The 23,133-nt window shown below is 39.2% G+C and overlaps 2 protein-coding genes and 1 long non-coding RNA gene across 3 annotated transcripts; 1 reads left to right on the forward strand and 2 right to left on the reverse strand.

The window, feature by feature from the left end:
* Positions 1-393: 393 nt before the first annotated feature.
* LOC146476047 (uncharacterized) lies at positions 394-7,597 on the reverse strand. The gene is made up of 8 exons (XM_085114997.1): positions 7,417-7,597; positions 5,840-5,920; positions 4,735-5,106; positions 3,660-4,058; positions 2,993-3,031; positions 2,104-2,322; positions 1,809-1,913; positions 394-836 (listed from the first exon to the last, which is right to left on the reverse strand). Exons 1-8 carry the CDS (start codon positions 7,478-7,480, stop codon positions 715-717), a joined length of 1,401 nt encoding a protein of 466 aa, XP_084971123.1. The 5' UTR covers positions 7,481-7,597; the 3' UTR covers positions 394-714.
* A 4,944-nt stretch (positions 7,598-12,541) lies between these two features.
* LOC146476048 (15-hydroxyprostaglandin dehydrogenase [NAD(+)]-like) lies at positions 12,542-23,106 on the forward strand. The gene is made up of 8 exons (XM_085114999.1): positions 12,542-13,044; positions 14,698-14,821; positions 16,393-16,499; positions 17,272-17,350; positions 19,805-19,888; positions 20,416-20,548; positions 21,156-21,267; positions 22,000-23,106. The coding sequence occupies exons 1-8, from the start codon at positions 12,952-12,954 to the stop codon at positions 22,009-22,011; spliced, it is 744 nt and encodes a 247-aa protein (XP_084971125.1). The 5' UTR covers positions 12,542-12,951; the 3' UTR covers positions 22,012-23,106.
* On the reverse strand, positions 14,828-16,255 carry LOC146476049 (uncharacterized). The gene is made up of 3 exons (XR_014865721.1): positions 16,156-16,255; positions 15,635-15,992; positions 14,828-15,198 (listed from the first exon to the last, which is right to left on the reverse strand). It is a non-coding gene; the product is annotated as an uncharacterized LOC146476049 (long non-coding RNA).
* Positions 23,107-23,133: the final 27 nt, after the last annotated feature.

Raw genomic sequence — 23,133 nt, forward strand, 5'->3', positions numbered from 1 at the left:
GTACGCTCTACGTATACCGAATACTGCAAACAAGATAAAGTAGTCTTTAGCCATAGTAATAATAAAAAAAGATTTCGTTGTGCTGCTTTGAGGGTTATTGTGTTAGTGCTTGCTCAAAGATGTCTTGCCTACATGGCCTAAAGAATGCGGATGATATCTTCATGGAAAGGAAAACTTTCCCTCCATGTAAATAGTTCTAAGAGACGTTGCGACCCTCTCGACCCATAATCCCCTCCATGAGCTAAGAGATTTGACAAACAGAAACTTCTTCAAGCTTCTTCACACTTAAAACACACGGAGATGGGGTGAATGGGGTGAAGGGAGGGGGGGTGGTGCAATTGTTTGTAAAGTAAAGATTTGAAAAAATAGCATGTCATACAATCAACAACAAGCTTTCACAAGAAATCGTTTTATTGAACGGTCACCAGTATAATATTGCACTCTAGATCTAGTTCAATTTTTTGTACAACAGTTCTAAAGAAAATATATTGTGTTGATATACGCTATTTCTATACATCAGATACAAGTTTAACTTTGTATTAACGATGCATACATTTTACAAGAAAATATGGAATGAAAAAGTTGACCATTCTGAATGTTAATCTATCCAATTTCCTTTGATGTACAACAAAAAGATAATAGGGTCTGTTTCCATTGAGGGCCTTAATATCTAAAGAGCGTAGATCAATAAAATTGAAGTGGTCATCTTGTTTCTTAACACTTTCTACAGCTTTTCTTGCAGTAAAGCATCATGTATTGCGGGTTTCTGTAGCATTCCCCGCGTCTTGCCCACAAACTACATTTCAAGCGAGAATCCTTGCAGACCACACCAGTGCCTATTGTTATAACAAAGATTTTCAACGTTAGCCAAAGGACATGATAACAATTGTAATTCCAATTTTTTTGAGGTGTAAGTTAAGGTTTAATAACTCCTTTAATTGTATAAGAGTTCAGTTGAGGTCGGCATACGATCAATTTGAATGTGAAGCAGTACTGAGAGCTTATTAATCTTTTAATCTTCAACAGTGACCAGCATAATTACTGTGTCCTCATAACAACAAATATGCAGTTCGAGAAAACAAAGAGGTTTTCATTTGAGTGTCGAAAGTAATTTCGTGTTTGCTTTGAATTTGCCTTATTGCGTTCTATGATTGATTGACAAAGTTCGCGCCTTTTTGTCAACCAATCCAATCGCGTCTTGATCGTCGGGGTTTTCCCGCGCTTGACGCTGGTTACATGTATTATATACCCGGAACTCTGAATACTGCTATAGTTGTACTGATACCAATACTGTACTAATGTTGATACTTATACTACCACATGGCACGAAATTTTTGTGGATTGACGGTTTTTTCGTGTTTTGAGGGAACTAATTTTTGCGATTAGGACAGAGTGGTTTTTCTTGCTGGGAATTAATTTTTGCGATTTTCAGAAAGTCGCGTTCAAATGGATTGATGACATTTTCGTTTCTTTTTTAGTATGTGCAATCGAAATACAGATATCGGTATCAACTACCGAATGCCAACAGCAATTTCATTTTATTTCATTGTATTTGTGAAAGTTTTGTCCGTAATTTAATCTTTTTGTTTCTGAACGAAAGAGACGTTTTTTAATTAAGCAGACACTACTTTCATTAGTTTTGTGTAGCGAATTTTGTGCATAGAATATTTGGAGTGGAGTAATTTTTGCGGTAATTTTTATTTGCGGATCGCGGAAAAAACCGCAAATATAAGAACTCCCCAAACTTTAGTGCCACACGGTAATAGGTGAACGGATTCTCCTTAGGACTACAAAAATCATCCACTTACATTGATTGCAACTTTTCTTGCAGTTCTGTAACATGTAACGCGGGTTTCTACGGCATTCGCCTCTGCTCGCCCACGAAGCACAATAACGATTGTTATCTCTGCAAACTTATACCAGAACAAAGAAGTTTATTTAAATTGGGATTCAATACTTTAGTACTCATTTTTTTGATATAAGAACACTTTCATAAAATTTTAAAAGAGAAAAAAAGAGAAAATATGAAACGAATTATTTGCAAAATAATCATAAAGTTACTGCTTTTTTGAGGCAAAATTGGCAATAATCAAATTGACTCACCTGGTGGACGAGGGGTTTGAGGTTTGGGCGGCGCAGGAGTGTTGGGGGGTGGAGGGGTGTTTGGGGTAGGCGGAGTATTAGGAAGTGGTGGGGTATTGGGTGGTGGAGGGGTATTAGAAGGGGGAGGGGTGTTTGGGGGAGGCGGGGTGTTTGGTGGCCGGGTTGGCTTTGTTCCTACGGGTCGCTTGGTTCTGAAATCCATCCACGTTCCTCGGCCACCTGATGGAAACAAATATAATATTTAAAATGAAAATTCCCTGAAAAAAAAAAATATATATTCACGAGAAGGTGAAAGGAACTTTTGGAGGAGGTTGAGTATGGGTGCGACTTCCCCCCAATTCAAATTTCAGACTAGCCACGTCCCCAAACAGACTCTCGTTCTTTCCTGTTGCTAAGGAAAGCCAAGAAACAAGATTAGCGTAAAAAGTGATTATCTAAGCACTTGAACTACAATCAAGGACAAAAGTCCTCCTATTAACTACCAAATGCATTTAGTGCCACCGACCAGTTAAGCCACCACACCACAAGACAATGTTGAAATCCACAACTCATTTCCATTATCCGGGCTCGACATTTTAAGGGGAGGGGGGTGGGGGCGGAAAACGGATACTTCTCGCTCGCACGTACTGCTTTTCTGTCGCGTGCGTAGGGAAACATCGCAAATGCGAATTTGTCCCAACCCTTTTGTCCTTTATTGTAGATTTGAAATGTCCTATTTGTACTCAATCTTGTTCTCGTAGTCAAAGCTTAACGTCTCTATTACTAACAGCACGACAACTAAAGTTACGTTTGCAGAATCAATTTTCTCGCATTCTTCCGACGGTTTTAGCTCACGCCAAAAAGAAGGCGCTGATAGCTTTAATAAAAACTGAATGAAAGACATACTTACTGCTATCACAATTCATTTTGAAGTGATAAGGCTTTACACCTGTCGAGGGAGATAAACACAAAAAGATCTTATTAGTAATTTCATGTCGAAGTAATTATTGCTTTTATTGCATTATGACTATTGTTTTAATGTGGTAAGCTGTTTTTGAGCTAAACGAACCAATCGTATCTATAACAAGGGAAAAGCTTTTGAAACACAGCTTGCCCACCCCCCTCCCACCCAAAAAAATAATAAAAAGAAAAAGAAAAAAAAGACAGTAAAAACTCTAACGCCTCTCAGGACAAAAAAAATCGCAAAAACGAACGAACAAAAGAAAGAAAAAAAAAACCAGAACAATTTTTTACGTTTTGTATTTCTTAATAATCAAAACCAAGCATGTAATCAAAAGCACTCCTTGATAACCGCACATGCATTAATTGTATCTTAGTGCTAACTTCTCCTGGCGTTGAGCCTTTCTAAATGACTTTGGATGACTTGTATGACTTTTAAATAAACTTTCATTATCCAAAGGCTCTGTTTGATACTCTAAAGTTCTAAATTGCGACGCTGCGGAATGTTATTGAACAATGACAATTTTTTTGTCAAGGCAACTATTACCAATTAATTGCCCCAATTGGTTTTTAGACGAAACAAACAAAGAACAAAAACAACATCAAGAGACTCTCACCTGCCCTCTCATCGCATCGTTTCAGGTATTTGTTTTGACAAGGAAATATTTCTTTCAAAAATCCATAAAGAACGGGGTCATACGACTTCAACTCTGTTCTAGTATTGATATGGTTGTGGATTCCATTGGGAGGACTCTGCTCATCATTGCAGTCGAAGTAACTCTGAGCTCCTTCAGCGAGATACTCCCTGTCGGTGGACATGGCATACGTGTTCCTCCATCGGTAGCCAGTTCTTTTAAGATAGTTGTATCGCTGCTTCAGCCTGGCATCGAAGCTTGGTATTGCACCGTTTGAAGCGATGCCCAAATTGTGCAGTCCATGTACAAACTCGTGTAGGAAGATATCTTCTCTGGGATAACGATCTCCACTTCTGTAGCATAATATATTTTCTTCTCCGCCTGGAGAGTAGTTGATTGAAGTCTAACTTAATTTTCATTGTTGGTTTTCCTTAAGAGTAAGGAGTGCCTTTAGGTGAAAACATGCCAGTATACCTTATACAGTTACTGCCCTTAGTCCAAAATAATTCATTCTCTTTTATCAATCCCTGTCGTACGACAATTTAGCACGAGTTATGGTTTTTCATATATCACTGACACACTTCATTATTATGGTAAGGCGCAAATTCCTGGATCATCCTGTTTTACCTTCACCTGTTTTTTTACATCTAGATGTCATCACTCCACGCGATGCTATCGCCTACCGATATAATACATGTTCTGCGAGTATGAACGGAACATGTTTTTTGTATTTTCAACTGTCTCAAGACTTTTGGAGACGCAAGATTACCTCCAGTTTCTAGTAAACTGCTCTCCTGGTGAAAAGTCTCACTCGAAAATTCCACCGATTAAAAAAAATATTGTAAAACAATTTCACTGGGGTAGCGTTTATGCGAGATGGAGATAGATTCGCTCTGACAACGGTCGAAACGTCAGCACTTTTGACTAGAATCTCGAAAACAGCCTCGTTCATTAAACAGCCAGCCACAGAGACTCTACTAGGTACCGAGATGAAAGTATTACAAGACTAAGGGCATATCTAGACGAAAACTTTGAACACATGCTGTAGTTTACCTACCTGTGGAAATAGGATGTGTAAGTGTCGCTCCCAGACCCCTAGCGCGTTGGTTCCACCAGCTTCCAAGCCAGGAGTGTTCAGGAATACTTGTTACGCCTTCACTTTGGGCGATCACGCCAGCTCTTCCACGCCGTCGATAAAACCACGTGCGAATGTCCTGACGATCTGCGAACAGGAACACAACTACATAGCAAGCTCTACGAAGAGCGTCGTCCCGCACGCGACCGGAACTGATTATGGGGATACCGTATGCATGCAGGTACTTCCGGTAAAATGAGCTCAAGCGATATGCGCTTCGAACTCTTGATGGGACACCAGTCACTCTTTCGCATTCCCACGTGTTTGGCGGCTGACCTTGTCTCGACGATGATACTGAAAATAGAGAGATCAAGGTACTTTGTTTAATAAATAACCCCTTCTATTTCTTATTTCTTTTTCATGGAATTGCCAACAAAGCTCAACGTTATTCAAACCCGATTGCAAGGAACTGTTGGCGATTCGACCAAATTTTTCGGAACAAGTGCCCTACCTCTGAAGAAATGCTACTTTTTCCCCTGAATGTACTACAGACTCGGATTGATTTTATCAAATGCGTTGACAAATTTACGACAAAACAGCAGCAAGTCACTATTCAAACAAAGTAAAACAGTACCTCTCTTATTCTAGAAACAAAGTTTCAATTTCCCCGTCAAAATACCTTCCTATTTGGCACGGAAATTTTTCGGAATTTTAAACCGAAGATTTTGGCTAAACGGAAAGCGTACCTGGATCGGGATATGGAGGAGAAAGAGACGGGTGGAAAAAGAGGGGGGGGGGGGGGTAGGGAGTAGGAGGGAGGGAGGGAGGGAGGTGAGGAGGAAGGATCCTTGCTGACATCTTGTAGTAATAACTAAATTCTCCTTGAATCAATAAAAGTATTAAAGGTTTAAAGAGTTATTTTAAGTGCCATGTTCGAAATTCGGGACAGGTTAACAATTCATTGACAGGTTGTAATAGAATACAATAAAATCTGCAATTCCACAGCGACAAACCAATGAGTGGTGCCGGATCATTATAATACATGTATACGGCTCCCGTACGGACTTCCCACTATTTGTGTACTTACCTAGCCTGAACTTATCTCCACCTTTTCTAGCTTCTGCAGCCGATAAAATACTATATTCAGTAACGTTAGCTGGGGCTGGATCTGCGAAAAGAAATACAATAGAAAACATGGTTGATTTTAACTTCCACAAAACAAACTGGCTACAGACTAATGCGCCGACCAAATTGAAACTTCAAAATCCCCCCCCCCCCCCCCCGGGCACACCCCAGGCATTTGACTATTTTCTGTGCCCGGGAGTGGGGAATTTGACGGGTAAGGCCTTCCCGGGGGTGGGGAATTTGACCTTGCCAGGGTGGGGTGGGGAAAATTGAACCGGAAGTGTCAGGTTTCAAATCGCTTTTTTAGGAGGTCGCCGAAGTCGCTAACAGCTATAAACACGTGTTTGGACGAGATGGAAGAGAAAAGGAAGAGATACAGCATTACAATGAAAGCTTACCAAAAAAGGTCTTCAAAAGTGAGAGTGCTTAAATATTAATTATTTTTATAGATTGTATATAAACGATGTAGATTTTTTATACAAGGAGTCAAGCTGCGGCTTTGTTCCGCAGTGAGTAGTGAAAGAAATAAACACTGTCGAATGAAAAACCGCTTTGGCTTATAATAAAATTGCAGAATATCCTGCCACTCGAACAACATTCTACGTAGCCGGCTAACTAACTAATATGTATTTCTAGATCTTTAAACGATGTAGTTTTTTATGCAATGAGTCAAGCTGCGCCTTTCTCCCGCATTTGTGTCTGCAGAGGTTTTTTTTTTTTAAAAAAAAACATTGTCGAATGAAACCCCCCCCCCCCCCCCGAAAAGCCTAATACTCAGGCTACCCATAGGTAAACAACAAAACAATTTTTTCCCAAGAAATCAAAAGAAGGATATGGATTCACGAGGTACTGTAACAAAAGCGTGGAATCGGCAGGCGATCGAAGTGCCGAAAGTGTGGATGTTCTTGCGTGAGGCTCTTTGAAGACCGCGCGCCGCGCGTGTTCGTCGCGACTCGGAAAAGCAAACACGGACCCGCCCCTAAATGAGAATATTTGCCCAGCGTTGCAGTATGAACCTCAGAATACTGTACTTTTTCAAACAAAAATCCCTCGTGCTTCTAAGAGTTTGTATGGAATGTTGTGTTTACGCAGTTCTTTCGAATTCTCCTATGGCTTCTTGTGGTCGCACAAGCTTATCATGGCTCGCCTTCTTTGTTGTCTTTTCTTCCTTCGCAGCGTGCGGGAGTGAGTATTGTTGCAGGGTAGGTACAATCACAAGAAATTAGAACACTTGAGAATAGGCATGCTTCAGTAAAATTCATCTTGCGACTACCATATTACCAGAGATCTCTTCGACTAGCTTCGACTGTTTTAATCTTGCGAAAAAAGTCTTGCGAGAGAAGGTTCTTCAATAAAACTTAGCTGCCAAATTCGAGATATTTTTATAGATTTTTTTGCTAGTTTTACAATACGGGAATTTTACTTTTGGCTAAAATCTATCGGGAGGCATCAAGGCAGCTACCGTCTGTGCCGTAAATAGGTCTAAATAGTGCCGCTAGCAGTACAACATCTACGTTATTTCATTCCTGGATCGCTTACCTGCCACATCAGAGCCCTGACAAACGCAACAGATCAGCAAGGTAACAAGGAAGATCAGCATCATAGCTTTCTGTGTTAACTTAAGCTCCTTTCCAATCACTGCAGTGATTTAAAATTGCAGCAGCTCGGTATTCAATTTATTGCCACAGAAAAGCTTCTTCTTCCTACGTTATGACGCATTTGAAAAACAACACGAGAGCATTTCCAGACATTTGACGGAAATTGGAAACAATCAAATTTGATACGCCCTGACTATCAAAACAATAGAGCCTTTCAATTGATTATGCAGCTGCGCGAAGACCTATGTTTTATGATTCAATGTACTATTTCTTTATTACAATTTTTTTCAGTGACTTTATTTTGAAGCTCTACAATGTATCTAGCTGTATGCGTTACTAATATCTTTGTCATATTCAGGCGGTGTGCATGATAATAAGATCAACCGGATTAATTGTGTTTAGACACAGGAGACATAGATCCATTCACCGTTTATTCACCAGTATTGGGTCAGTATTGAATCATGGTCTCGTACAATAAGCCAAAACAAACTAAGCTGAAACGTCTTGTGAAAAAGGATTAGGAGTAAATTGAACGAGAGCTAGCCATGGTTCAAACAAGAAAACGACTGCAAACCGGTCGTACGTGAGCTAGCCTCTCTGCCTGGGTTGCAAAATGTTATAACTACGTATGTGACCTTTGCTCACAAGGATAGGTGTGATGAAATAAAAGCTCGAAACTAGGGACACGTTCCTATGTTATTTTTGTGGCTTTTTATACTTAAACCTTGCGCAATATCAGACTACACGCAGTAGCTTGAGTGCTGTGCTTTTTTAAAATCTAATTTCAACCCTTTTCCCCTTATACAGCTGAAACAACCTTCGTTCGAGCTGTTCCCTTAGCACTGGAAGCCGGAGGGGAATAAAAAATGACACGGACGATCCTCGTACCTCCTAAGGGTGTTGATTGTTACCGCTTAGGGTGCAAAACTGAGTCTAACCATGCAGTTTCGAGAGCTGAGCCGAAAACTACGACAGGAAATAAATAGTCACGCTAACAAAACCAAGTTCTCGTACCTTTTAATTTATGAGGGAGTGGTATTCTTTGAATTTTGGGTGGGGGTGGGCAGATGGGACTCTGCAACTCTTACCTATTATGTTCAGTTGCCAGGTTTGCAACCCTATTTTTGACTAGACTCCAAAGCTAACCCTTTAGCTTGGGAAGTATCCCCTCCTCGCGATGTTGTGAAAACAGAAACTCACAAAACAGCACAAAACCAAGGGAAATCTGACTCTCAAGGGTCAATTTCGAAATAAAAACATTTCTTGTCCAAGGCAAGGAGTTTCAAAGATGGTTTTATATACCATCAAATCGTCAGGCCCTGTAATTCTGCAGTTTCTGGATGGTAATAGGAAGGGCATGAATTAACCTCCTACGTAGTAGCCTATGTACAGATATCTCGTAGCAGTCGTTTGAGCGGAAAGAAGAAAGAAAGAAAGACTCCGACTGCGCTGCAAAGGAAGTACAGGCTAGCCTCACAATGCCGACCACGCATGACGTGTAACACTGATGCAAGAAATGTCACGATGGCGCATAGCGGTAATGTTGCACAACATAAATTCTCGGTTTTCACTGTCACGCAACTGAAAAAAAAAATCGAAACCATTCCATGAATGAAGTCAAGAAATTGACATGATATAGAGGATAAATAATTAACGCATCTGTCCAAGTGTCAGGTCTGTGCGGTATTCCGTACTCGAGTTATTTGACAAAATGTTCCACATAAATTTATAGAGCTTAGTATGGAGACGCCATGTTTGTGTCCCTCTGAGGGGCACAAACATGGCGGCCGGAAATAGGAAAAAACATCTGGAGTTCACTTTTGCCAGAAAAGAGGTTTGTTTGCTCTTGTGAATTCTCTAATGTTTAGATTAATATTTCTCCTCAAACTTAAATTGTTTAGAATGCTGAAAATCACCCGAAGAGTCATTTTTAAGATACGGAAAAGCTCTGTCACGGCCGTCCTCCTGATGTCACGCATGATGGAAACTCGGAAATTGAAACTGTTCTATTTTCAAAAGGAAGCACAACATCGAGCTAAGAAATTGTGAACAGACATATTTTTCGGTAATCTTTCCTTGAATGAAGGCAAAAATTTTGTAGGCCTCCCAGTTTTGAATTTTAGAATTTGGTAACGTCACGTGAAAACCAAGAATTGATCTAAACCTGAACACTCGCTTCACACGCGGCGAAAACCTACGAGCATTCTCGTGTTCTTAATTGCACTTTTTCCCTTCAGCTCCTTTTCTTCAGCTGATTTTCTTAGTTTTGCGCACATTCCGGCAGCTTGGAGGCGTCACGACGAAAATCAAGCAGACCAAACTTGGCCTGTACCGGACGAACGAACGAACGAACGAACGAACGAGTGAGTGAGTGAGTGAGTGAGTGAGTGAGTGAGTGAGTGAGTGAGTGAGTGAGTGAATGAATGAATGAATGAATGAATGAATGAATGAATGAATGAATGAATGAATGAATAAGTAAACTAACCAGTATCAGAAGAAGAGGAAACTGTACATTAGAAGGGTCTGGTATGGCAAAAGATCTATTTAACTATAAGCGGGGCCTCAACTCGGGGGGAAGAGGTACTCTCTATAATGTACTGACTGGAAGACTCCCCCCGAAAGGGGTACTTTTTTCAGGCTGGAGGTGTATAAAAGGGTCCAAGTATACTGAAAAGGATCTTGATAACTGTCACTGAGGTATTTAGAAAGGCCTTTCAAAATACCTAGAACAAACTCAACGCAAAGAAATGCAGTGTTTTTACTGGTGCCATTTACTTTGGAAGTAATATGAAAGGATTACCTTTTCTGTCAAAAGCGATATATAAAAGGCTCAGGGTTTGGTCCTCGATAGGGGCGGAGCTTCGCGGGCGCCTCAACATTGTCATCATCTTCCTAAAGCGCTGCGCTCTCTTATTAGTTACAGAATCTACGTCCGATTGCCGCTGCTCGCTCGGGTCTGGGGCCCGTTTCTCGAAAGACCCGGTAACTTATCGGGCCCGATAAGTATATTTTGAAATGTTTTTTCGCCGATTACACAGTGATTACAGACACGGTACTTCGCCAAAGTTTTCATAGAATTATAAGACTTCTGTTAAGAAACTTTTATCACTAAAGACACTTATCGGAAACTTACGAAAGCCGGTAACTTACCGGGCCCGATAAGTAATTTTGGTGACAAATGTTTCTTAACAGAAGTCAATTTTTGTTAGCTTTGAATACTAAATTTTAAAATCTTATTATTCTATGAAAACATTGGCGAAGTACCCTGTCTGTACTATATACAGGTATGTACGGTGCCAAAAAGAGTAAGGACTCAGTTGAGCCGTTTTGGTCTAAAATAGGGGTATTTCTGATTGATTAGACCATTCACGGCTCCTGGGTATACCAGCAGCATTTTTCGTTCGCGGGCCTTTGCCACTTATTCACTCATAGATTTTAACCATTTTTCGGTCATGAGAGTCTGAAAACTGGTGCTCCTGGTCAGGGTTTGGAGAACCGAACCCCACACTTCCACCAAAAATATTTCTCTTCGTATTGTCTTATTAGTAAAACTCTTATTCCATTCCTTATTCTATGCCGACGTTGGGATATGGTAAATAATGAAGCGGACCTGCTTTGTGTCTACCCCTGTTAGGAGTCGATTGTAATGCCTGACCTAGTCTTACGCGGAGTATTTGTAATGTGGTGGAGGCTTGTCAGTGTGTTTATGAATCTGTGTGAGCTTGAGTGACTCGTGGCCCGAGATAGATAATACCCAGCAAAGTATATTGTAGTCTTAACATCCCAGCGGCCAAGGTATTTCTATACTTATGGTATATATATCCTTGAGCATACCTTCGACTGTTTACGGTTTTCTTTAAGCTTCGCTCTTTGAGTGCGCTTCACTTCTCGGAACAAACGATGTTCATGGACAAAACAACAAGCATTCCTGTATACTCTCCAGTCAAAGATGAGGTTATGGGGGGAGGGGGGAGAGGGGCTGGTAGTTAATTTAGGAAGCTGTATGGGTAAGTTCCGCTTTTAAACCCTCAGGTCAAGGAAAGCGAAAAATAAAAATAATTTCAGTATTTTATAGGGTCCCCAAATACGCTGCGAACCAAAATGGTAACAATTAAACCCTGTATTGGAAAGCCGGTATAAAAAAAATCACCCAAAAGTACAGAAACACCTGGCTGAGAAAAGTAATGAGGACTTTGGCTTATTTTGAAGTACAAGAAAGGAGTACTTGATGTTATGTTTTATGCAATTGAAAGGGATACCCTCTCGCCGGTAAAGCCTAGTTTGATAAAGGTGAGAGGTTGAAACACCGAGGAGAAACTTTATAAATCTCGTATTTGGCGTATTTTCGCTGAAAGAATGCAAAGGATGTTGATGTTTTTCACCGACTGCTTTTCGAAAAGTGAATAGTGGGATAATTGTTAGCCACAATGCCAAGAGCCGGGGATAGGGAATTGTTGGCTCTTAATTAATTATATCGAGGGTTCGTTAAACCAAAACTTTTTTTATATCGAGTTATAGTTAATAGTTGTATTGTAACGGCTTTACGTTGCACTACCCAGCATTCTCCTAGAAGCTCGCGAACTAAAATCCTCATCAGATAAAAGGACCGGAGAGGCCTCTTGGACTCTCATTCTCGAGTTTGATGTGGAGCAGGATGCCTGCTTGCGGTAAATGTGTGCGCTCTAGTCGTTAGATTAATACAACTTGATTCTGTCTCGATTTCTTTCTTGAGAAAAGATGGAAAATTGTGTCCACACTAAAAACAAACAGGCAAATAAACGAACAAAACAAAACAAAGCCACAACAACAACCTCAATGGTTAAAAGTTTATGCCTCGATGGTGGTTCCTTTTGGGTACCGCAAGTCCAAATTTCATTTCCTGAAGTTGCATGATAGCGAGGCTATCCAAAGACCGTGCATCGATTTTCTTCAACGCCAGTTGTTCAGTAATCATATTTTACGTGATACGTTAAAATATTGCAGAAATATTAAAACTGATGCTAAAGCAGTTCATATCATCTACAAAACTTGAAGTCCTGAAACCGCTTCTGGTATTTAACATGTTGACTTCAAAATTTTACCACGTTGTAAAGATTTGCTTTGGTTCGTATGTTTAGAATGGAACATAAAGGTCTATTTCAAATTTTGTTTGTATATAAAAGTGATTCTAAATGATTATGCAAATTATCGGTAAACGGTGCAACTTTGAGTGACTTTTTACGCCTAACAATCTCAAATGTATGACTTCGATAATCTAACTTAATTATTGTTTTCTGTGTAAGCTATTGTGATTGACTGGATGTCGATCTGTTTTCACAGGTTTTGACAATTTGCCCGTTCAAACCAAACATATGCAGATTAGCTTCGTCTCAATTTGGAGGCCGTCGGTGATTATAAAATTGCATACAATTTAACGTGGCTTAAGTGAATTTAAAGCGCTGTTACTTGTGCTCTACACGATAAAAACGATTGTGCCATGAAAATCGAAGGTGGTGTAGCCTTGGTGACTGGAGGAGCTTCTGGTATAGGGAAGGCTGTCTGCGAAAAACTTTTGCAAGGAGGTGCAAAGGTTAGTAAACCGTTTCAAATGTGAAAGCCAATATAATCTAACTGATTTGCTTAAAATAGGTCACAGTCTTTTACTTTATCGATACGATCTGGTCTTGCTCTGTAAAGCTTTTTCATCTGGTTTAATTCCTTCTCTTCAAAATACTAATTAGAAATCTAATTGTCGTGGAGCCAGGATCGAAAATGCTGTCGTAAAATTCCTAACTAAGGTTTGTTTATTTAGCATCTAAGTTTTGTACTGAAATGACAACGATTTACAAAGCAACCAACAAGCTTTGCATTTTGCTTGCTTAAGCTGAAAACAAAGCACCTTTGAAGCAAGGAAGTAAAGGAATTGTCTACACTGTAGTTTTCAAGTACAAGATTTACCTGCTGAATTAATACAGTCTATGTATACATCTTGCGTGCAGTCACTTATTTCATCAGTTTAGCGTTATTCGTTGAGTTTACACTATAATTATAAATTATGAATATTTTACTGTTTGAGGTACCTAAGTTTGAATGAAACCCATGCATTTCCATTCTGCTTCGCTACTTACAATCTCGCAAAATATACTTGAGAAAAGATGGAGTCGCGAAAGCAGTTAAGGTGACTTTAGTTACAAAAGAATTCTTTGTCGTAAAGTTACTACTATTCATTGAGTTTTAATAATTTTATTATTTGCGCAAAAATAATGGCTATACCAAAAGCAAAGTAAAGGGTTTTGTGTGAAGGAAGCCATACTTCGAGGTAAAATCGCTATTTAGTGTATAAACACGAAAAAGCAGCATAACTATAATATATTCCTCTGCGCCAAGTTTTGTTCCATCACATTTTTAATTAACACCAAATTGACCTGCGTGCGTATGAAACTTAAAGCGCCCTTGAAAGGTGGTCTCTTTTGTTCATTGTATTAAAATACACAATGGGGACTGATTGTATTGGGCGTCGTCAATAATAGAACATAAGATACCATCTTGACATCGCAGTCTAGACAAAAAAAAAGCAAACTTTTGTCGAAGTAATTTGTTTTAATCGTTTTTTCTTTTAAAGATAGGCAGGGTATTGTTGACACATTCGACCTTTTGAAGACATTCAGAGTATACGTGCTTAATAAATACGAGGACGGGTGGACCATATTTAGACATATCACACTTTTTTCACAACCAGGTTAGGCTCAATCCAAAAAGGAGTGGCCTTTTGACAGTGTTTTATATCAGATGCAACAACATTATAAAAGCTTTTCAAAAAAGCAACGTGAAGGCGCCCATGAGAAGTGTGTACTTTATGATTGACTAAACTATTTCTAAAACTTGCACATACAGTAATCATGAAGTATAATATCTTGGATTTTAATCAGTCAGCTCTCGGTTGTTGTAAAGCCGATTAAGACCATTACATACATAATTTTACAATTAAAACTTAACTGAAGTTTTTACCGCGCTTGGTGAAATATTTTCAACAAAATTTTAAGGGAAAGTTAAAGAAAAGTCCAAGTCAAAAATTAAAATTTAATATCTTTTGGAAAGTCTTTATAGATTAGTAATTGAGAAACAAAGTTCACAATAACCCCGCCTGAAAGAAAGAAAGTTGTTAGGCTAATCCTAGGTTTAACTTAATCGTGATTATGAACAATTGGTGAACTAAAGACTTACATTTATTTGGTGATTCAAGGTTCATTTCCTTGACATAAACAAAACAACTGGGGAAGAGACACAGAAAGAACTGAACAGTAAATACGGCGCTGGACAGGCCAAGTTTGTTTGCTGTGACGTCACATCACATGACCAATTAGAAGGTAAAAGGTTATTAATCTATAAAGTTATTTTCACACAAGCTTATGTTGTCTTATGGTTAATTCGAGAGCTTTTACATTTTAGACTTGCTGTGTAGCATATATTTAGAGTGAATTCCGGATTGCCCCTCTTCCGGAATTAGAATACATACTATATGGTTCCGAAATATCCTTCATGGAATTACCCAGACTCAAAATAGTTTTTGAGTATCCTGTGCCAGCAAAAGTTCGCGGGTACGACTTCCAAAGTCATTCAAAACGACAAATCTTGAAATTATTTATTCCTATTCCGGAATATGATCAATAGAAATTTGCCCTCAGCATTTGCTGATTGATTGAGGACTGCCGGACCGATTATATGAGGCCAACGGGCTGACTGACTGACTAAGTAACTGACCTGACTGAATGCATGACGGACAGAATGACTGACTCACTAACTGGATGACTCACTGACTGGTTGACTCACTGACTGACTGCGTGACCGACAGAATGACTGACTGACGGAATGACTGACTGCATGACGGGCAGAATGACTGGCTGATGACTGACTGACTGACCTGACTGACTGCATGACGGACAAAATGACTGATTGACTGACTTACTGACTGACTACAGATGGACAGAATGACTGGCTAACAGAATGACTGACTGCATGAAAGGCAGAATGGCTGACCAGCTGACTAACTAACTGACTGTCTCCACGACGGACAGAATGGCTCACTGACTGACTGCATGACGGACAGAATGACTGACTGACTGACTGACTGACTGCAGATGGACAGAATGACTAGCTGACGGAATGACTGACTGCATGACAGACAGAATGGCTGGCTGACTGACTGACTTACTGACTGCATGACGGACAGAATTAATGGCTGACTGACTAACTAACAGACTGCATGACGGACAGAATGACTGGCTGCCAGCTGGTTGACGCATCTGTCTAGCTGGATGATTAACAGGCTGGTCAACTGACTGACAGCCAGCCTAACTGACTAAGTCACTGTTTGGGTGACTAGTTGAATAACTAAATAATCGGTTAAGTAAGTGGTTGGCGTCCTGATGATGGTCTTTTGGGGATGGCCTTAGACAAACCACTTGCTAAGTGACCCTCTGATTACTCATCTATTTACTTACTGATCGACTGGTCATCGCGTAGTGATTCGTAATAGCCCTTTTCTCGGTTTATTTTTCTCATTTGCATTACAATGTCATCCAACGTGGATGCGAGGCAATTTCGGGCTTAAACTACAAAATAGCCCGAAATTGCCTCACATACATGCTAGATTTTATTGTAATTCAAATGAGCAGAGTTAACCATGAAAAGGGCTATTTACAATCATGCTGTCTAGTCTGAGGACGTCTGACAGGTTACATGGGCAATTGGATAGATGTGTGATTGGTTGTTAGACTTTGTGGCCGTCTGGGCCGCCGTCCATGACCGTCTGGCTGACTGACAGTCTCACGGACCCTCACGGACGGGCTGAGCAACTCAATTTAGAGCTATAATTGTTATTTGATAGATACTTTATATTTCGTACCTGTAATAATAATCGACAAAATACTTGTTTTAGCGGAATTTAGAGCTACAGTGAAAGAACACGGCCAACTGGACATAGTGGTCAATAATGCAGCAATAATGGACGAGAGAGACTGGGAAAAAACACTTAACGTTAACCTGGTAAGTGTAACTGGCGTTTGTCGAATACCTTCAGGTGGCTGGTATATTCGGCGGAACAGATAATTCCCGAGGCTGAAAGATTGTCCGACAAATGAACAGTTTCCCGAGAGGGGAGGTTCGAGGGCAGCTGTGACATTATAAAGAAGGAGAGGCGAGGGTATTTTCGTCCTATATCCCAGCAGACCGGGAAGATTTTTTTTTGTATTTATTAACCCACGGATAAATTTCTAAGACGAGCGTGCTTGGAAACAACAAAATGGCACGGGGTGGTCACGACATCAATGCGGTAAAATAAGCCTATGCCAAGGCTACTGGGTGACAAGATTTTTTATACTGTGTTTAGATTAAAATCGTAAAGACCTGAAAAGGTGAAGTTATTTCCGTTGTTTTTCCTTGTCGAAAACATCGGACAACGCAAATCGAATCGGACGACAATTATCGCCTGCCGTACCGCCCTCCGATTTTGTACCACGTGACCTGTTTCTTCCATAAAAGCGCGCGGAATTTATTGGTGGAAGATTGTTCAATAAAATGGCTGATCTTGTTCAATAACCTATTCTCTCAAATTTTTAGAATATTTACAATAGACCAACTTCGATGTATCTATTGGCTCGGAGGCAAATGGGAATAAAACAGAAGAATTAATTACACATTAATGAACCTCCGTATAAGTATTCCCTTATGTCTCAGAGCCAAGTTAGAATTTTAATATATAATTGATTTTTTTTTTATTGCTTTCTGAAATACAAGAGATATTTATTGTTTCCTTTAGAACTCAGTTATTCGAAGTACTTTTCTCGGAATCGAGCTCATGAAGAATGGGGCAATTATTAATCTCTCTTCCACTGGAGGTAAGCTGAATATATTTTAGATTAGTGCATACCAAATCACCGGACAATTGTCACTCAAATTCTCGATAGTACCAGCAACTCAGCTGCCTGCATTTTCATGGATTTTTCTCTCGAGCTTGTTTTTTCGCTAATTTGTAAAAAAAGTGAGGAATTGCCGGTGACTATCCACTGGAATGGCACACAGCAATTTTATAACGTCGTCGGATTTTAAAGTCTGAAACTTATCGCATGTTGCATCACGGCGGCCATCTTGGTGGTTAGGAACGATGAGATTTTTCTCCTCTCCATTTTATGCAAACCGATGCGAGCAAATTTTCTTTTGTTTTGGCACCAACATGGTGGCAATGCAATCAACCAACCTGTAGCTAACACATGTAAAGCTGCTTTCTACCATTTGCATAATATAAGACGCATCAGGAAGTTTCTTACGATGGAGTCTACCAAGGTGCTAGTGCATGCCTTCATAATGGGACGCATTGATTACTGTAACAATCTCCTCTATGGTTTACCGACCACTCATATTAATAAGCTGCAACGCGTGCAAAATGCAGCTGCCAGGCTGATTTGTTCAACTCCGCGCTTTAGCCATGTTACTCCCGTGTTATTTTCTTTACATTGGCTACCAGTCAAATTTAGAATTGATTTTAAGATTTTAATAATTACTTTTAAAGCCATACATGGCCAAGCACCTGATTACATTTGTAATCTCGTTAATGTTAGGAATTTTTCCACGTATGGTCTTCGCTCAAATTCTGAACTTTTATTAGTACCACCATCCACGAAAACGAAGAAGACACTCGGTGACAGGGCTTTTACTGCTGCTGCACCATCACTGTGGAATAAATTGCCGAGCGCAATAAGGGACGAGGATAATCTCACACGTTTTAAGTCCAAATTGAAGACATTTTTATTTAGAGTTGCTTACAATACGATGTAAGGACTGTAAGAATTGTAAATAACTATTTTTAATTAATTATTTTTATTTTTATTTTTATTTTTTATTTTTTATTTTTTACATATACAATTTGTTAAGCGCATTTGATCATATACACGTGCTAATTTGCGCCATACAAATATTAATTATTTTTATTATTATTAATTACGGCGTGACGATACATACTGGGATACATTCCTTTGTTATCGTCACGCCGTAATTATAGTTTTATTTCTCTTGTCCCGTTGTTATTGGTTGTTTGTTCTATATTTATTGGCGCGTCGTAATTAGCTATATTGTGCACTTCTTGTATTTATTTCACACTATGATCACTAGCGGGTTTTGTACTGAAGATAGATGAAGTTTCATCCGAAACATGTTTACCGTTCATGACTGAAATTATTTCATACCTGCTTATTACTCTACAAAAATTACCACGTACCTGTTCCCTAATTAAAATACAGTACGTGGTCATAGAGCAACAAGTATTTACATTGACAGAATCTTCAAATAAAAAAAGCTTTCTGAATATTATTGTTCATATAAGTAAAAATATCGGCTGGTGTAAATTCGATAAAAATAAGGAGAATAGCCATTTCCAGGTTAAGTAAAGGCCAAAAGTAACAAAATAAGGCGTTATTTAATGTAAACAATTCAGTTGTTATCTGCGAAAACCAATATAAAGAATGCTTGACTGAACGATTAGTTTCCCGAGAAACAGTCCAAAAACAGAGCAACTGCTCGTACCAAATTTATACCAGGAGAAAACAACGTTTGATCAATACTAAACTAAAATCATAAGTACAAAGATTAGCCATTAAAAATTTAAATATTTTTAATTCCATTGCAAATAATATTCACCACAAATAAAATACTGGTTGTATCGTTCCCAACAACAAGGATACCAAATTTTACTTTCTACCCTTCTTCCTTCAGCTAAATGGCTTGCTGTTGAGTATAAAAGGATAAATCAATTATTCAACATGACCGAGTCCTTCTTGAACTCATCGCCAAAGATCGAAGCATAACATATAAAATTATCCAAAACAATGATATAAAACATCTAAAAGGACAGTTCGCTACCATCTTGTATAATACTGGCAAAATCGAGTTGACAAATTCTTTTTTTTTTCTTAGCAACGTCGCCGACGGATTGAAGAGATTTCAGTGCATGCCGTTTGCATTGCATTCTCCAGTACCATAATTTGTCACAGAGTTTTCCATGGTTTGTTTGGTTCTAGCCCATCGCAGATGAATTCAAATTAATTGCAACCAAGAGAGGATGAAGGTACCTTCATCCTCTCTTGTTGCAACAAAGTAGATGGTTTTCCAAGACCGCGCCTGATTAGTTAAATCCTGTTGTGTTTTTTACTCTTTTGTGTTTGGCATGTATCGGGGAGGGGGGGGGGGGGGGGGTAGACAGTTTTGCGGCGTATTATATTGTTGATTAAGGCATGTTGCATTGCCTATGTGGTTTTATAGTGTAATTAACCTCTTTTCTCTTTCCATTGTCTCAACAGGAATCCATCCGGTCTCGTTTTGTCCTGTTTACTGTGCGTCAAAATTTGGAGTGATAGGATTTACAAGAAGTGTTGCCCCGGCAAGTACATTTTACTTACTCTAAAAACCTTCTCTTTAGCCATTGCACTGGATTCTCTGTACTCATAACATGATTATTGTTTTTCTCCAGGTAGCTTCAACTTATAAGCCTTTCTATTATGTGTCTTTAGTAGATAGAACGGATGAAGATGAAATCACAAACTACAACCCCAACAAAGGATGGGCGTGGATGTTGAGAAAAGGACAATCTTAAGTACTGATCCAGTACGAGACAATATACCAACTCGTTTTCACTTCTGAACTTATCTTAAGTAAAAAAAAAAAAAAGAAAAAAAAAAAAGGATTTTCCGAAACTGACAGGGACTGAAAAACTGTATTTTGGTGGACTGTTTCACTAGTCTGAACTAAGAAATATCAGACATTCTACTAGGCAGCGCACAGCCGATCTCACATCCCCTTAGACTAATTACAGTTTGAGTAAAATGAGGGACTAGTCAACAGTTGCAGCAGTTTGAAATCTAGTAATTAACGAAAAGACACTGTTCTAATCATCTTTGGTTTCTACAGACAGCCTTCAACAAGAAAGGTATTAGAGTGAACTGTGTGTGTCCAGGAAGTACAGACACGGATATTTACAAGGCCATGGAGAAAATGGAGCTGACTCAAAAACAACATGAACTGGCATCTAACACGCCTAAACAGAGGTTAGCTTCCTTATACTTTTTTGTACTCTGCCGTTTCAGTATATGCACAAAATCGAAGAAAATTATTAGGCTTTATGGGTTGCACTTCCCACTTGACAACGGATGTATGTTTTTTAAATCTCCACGATAAATATGTCAGTAAATCAACATATTTGCTGAAGCTTCCAGAAGAGTAGAGAGGTATGAAATGTATAACTTTAATTAAGCTCTACCTGCCTCAATTGGCCTTTGCTATTTGCGGGTAAAGTTGTAATTTACCTAAGCAATTCTCTCTTTGTGTCTTTACTTGCCATTGAATTTAATAAATAAAACATTGTGGAGTTTTAAAAGCGTAATGTCTAAACAAACAGCACGATTATGTAGAGACCTGCAGAATTAGTGCCTATGTTTTGCCGCTAATGACACAAAATTAATAATGGATCAGAGAATTAACTCTGCAGTGTATGTTTAAGTGCTGAGTGATCCCCTGCTGTAGAGATCTGCCTTAGTCACAAATGTGTTGCTCTGCAGGCTTTCATTGATTTTATTGCCATATCAATGAAGCGTATGGTTTATTGTTTGGAGCCAGGCTCGTCACGCTTAACCAGTATATAATCTGTCGTTCCAGACCGGAAGCTGTGGCCCAATGTGTCGTGGATTTAATCAAAGACGAATCAGATATGGGACAAGTGGTAAAAGTGACGTATGAAGATGGCGTAGAATATCTAAACTATAATGACGTAAGTAGTCACGCCGAATGTTAAACAACCTAGTTTCCAAAATGCAAGCGTGCAATCCAAGATGGCCGCTAGATTGCAACCTTGTGCGACCGGCATCTTGGATTGTGCAATCGAATGACCCTTGAAACGAAGGTGAATAAAGTGGTTCACAGCCATTCAAGGTTTGAGTTCCAGCCTTTCTGGGGCTGGGGATTATGATCAAACCTTGACCAACGCTCTGTTTATCAACACTCGAAGAGTCTTCAAGCCTCGGAAGTATTTTTCAAATCCGTTTTCTGTACATTTTCTGGCACTTTTCCCGCAAACTAGTCCAATATATTTCTTTATCTTGTAAACTTAGAACGGTTTAGCTTTCAAAACTATAAAAATTCGAATTCTCTTAATAAACATTGAGTACGTAAAATAGCTGTCGGACCCGAATTGTCTTCGTGAGCAGTTACGAAACGCACGCCAGACTTGGAAGAGCAGCAGAAATCTGTCCTAATTGGTATACTGTTAGGAAAGTTTTTCATTGCTCTTAAAGATGAAGGTGTAAAGTCAACGTTTCGCTAAATAAAATGAAAAAAATCGTACAGTTGGGTGAGGTTTAAACGCGAACTAGAGCATACCTTCTACTTTTTCAATGAACAACTAACTGACTTATCAGCAAATGAAATGTTTTTTGGGTGACAAGCCGATCAGACACTCCCGGCCATTAAACAGTCATGGTGATAGTTCTCTTTCTTTTTGCAGATTGTTATATGATTTCCTATAACCCTTTCAAGCTGCCTTAGGCCCATCTTCGTCTAATATTCACTGACAAGTAACCTGGAGAACAGCGTCCCGAGGAAGCAGAGACGTTTGAAGCAACATCGGCATTCAAAGCCTTTTTGAGAGTGTATAACCAATTACTTGAAAAGTAAAGTAAAAGAGAAAATAGAAAAAAATACGCATTCTCCTCTCAAGAGTTTGTTTAAAAAGTAACGATATAAATTACAGTGCAACGAACTCAACCGGGGCCACCGAAAAAATCGACACTTTGACATTTAAAGAAATGTTCTCGTTTTTGATTGGTTTACAAACTACCAAAGCCAGACTCCTTTGTTGTGAACGTGACCTGTGATTGGCTTATCAATGTATTGGGTGGCCCCGGTTGAGTTCGTTGCACTGCAACAGGCAAAACCACAAGTACTAATCTATCTGAGTTGTTCCAACTTCCAAGTTTTTCATAGTCGTAGAAATGGTTTAATATTGTCATGGAGGTAGTTAACTGATACTTAAAGCGGACTAATATAGATAACAACGATGTAACTAAATTTTTTTGTCAAGTATATGATAAGTACAGTATTTGCAAATACCTGTGCAATGTATTTTAATTGTGTTTGATGTAAGATTGGGTAGAGCGCATCCTTTCCTATAAATTTATCACTATGGCAACTGCTTCCATAGTACTCGTGCCAAGTGCCAATTACGATCTCTCGTTGCAGCTAATTCTAGTTAGATCACTGACATTCTTGTTATTATTTAAATGTAGTAACTTTGTCAGTTGGAGCATTTTTCAACTGAGTGTCGCAAAACCAAACCAAAGTAATTAGTCTAACTACTCGTAAACAAAGCAGTGAACCAATCAGAACTCGAAATCTGATATACATGTAACATGCGCCAAGCGCGGGAAAACGCGTGTGAGTACGTCACGATTGTTTTCTATTGGTTGAAAAAGTGGCAAGAGTTTTGTTTAACCCAATAACAGAGCAAAGGAAAGCAAATCCGGTACCATGGACACTCAATTGCAAACTGTTCTAAGGGAGATCAGAAGCAATAAGTCTCAATAAAGATGTGACATTTTGTTGAAAATACTGACATTTGTGCCTCGCTCGCTGTACTTTA

The sequence above is a fragment of the Pavona decussata genome, unplaced genomic scaffold (assembly GCF_977016875.1).
Source record: "Pavona decussata unplaced genomic scaffold, jaPavDecu1.1 SCAFFOLD_81, whole genome shotgun sequence".
Taxonomy (NCBI): domain Eukaryota; kingdom Metazoa; phylum Cnidaria; class Anthozoa; order Scleractinia; family Agariciidae; genus Pavona; species Pavona decussata.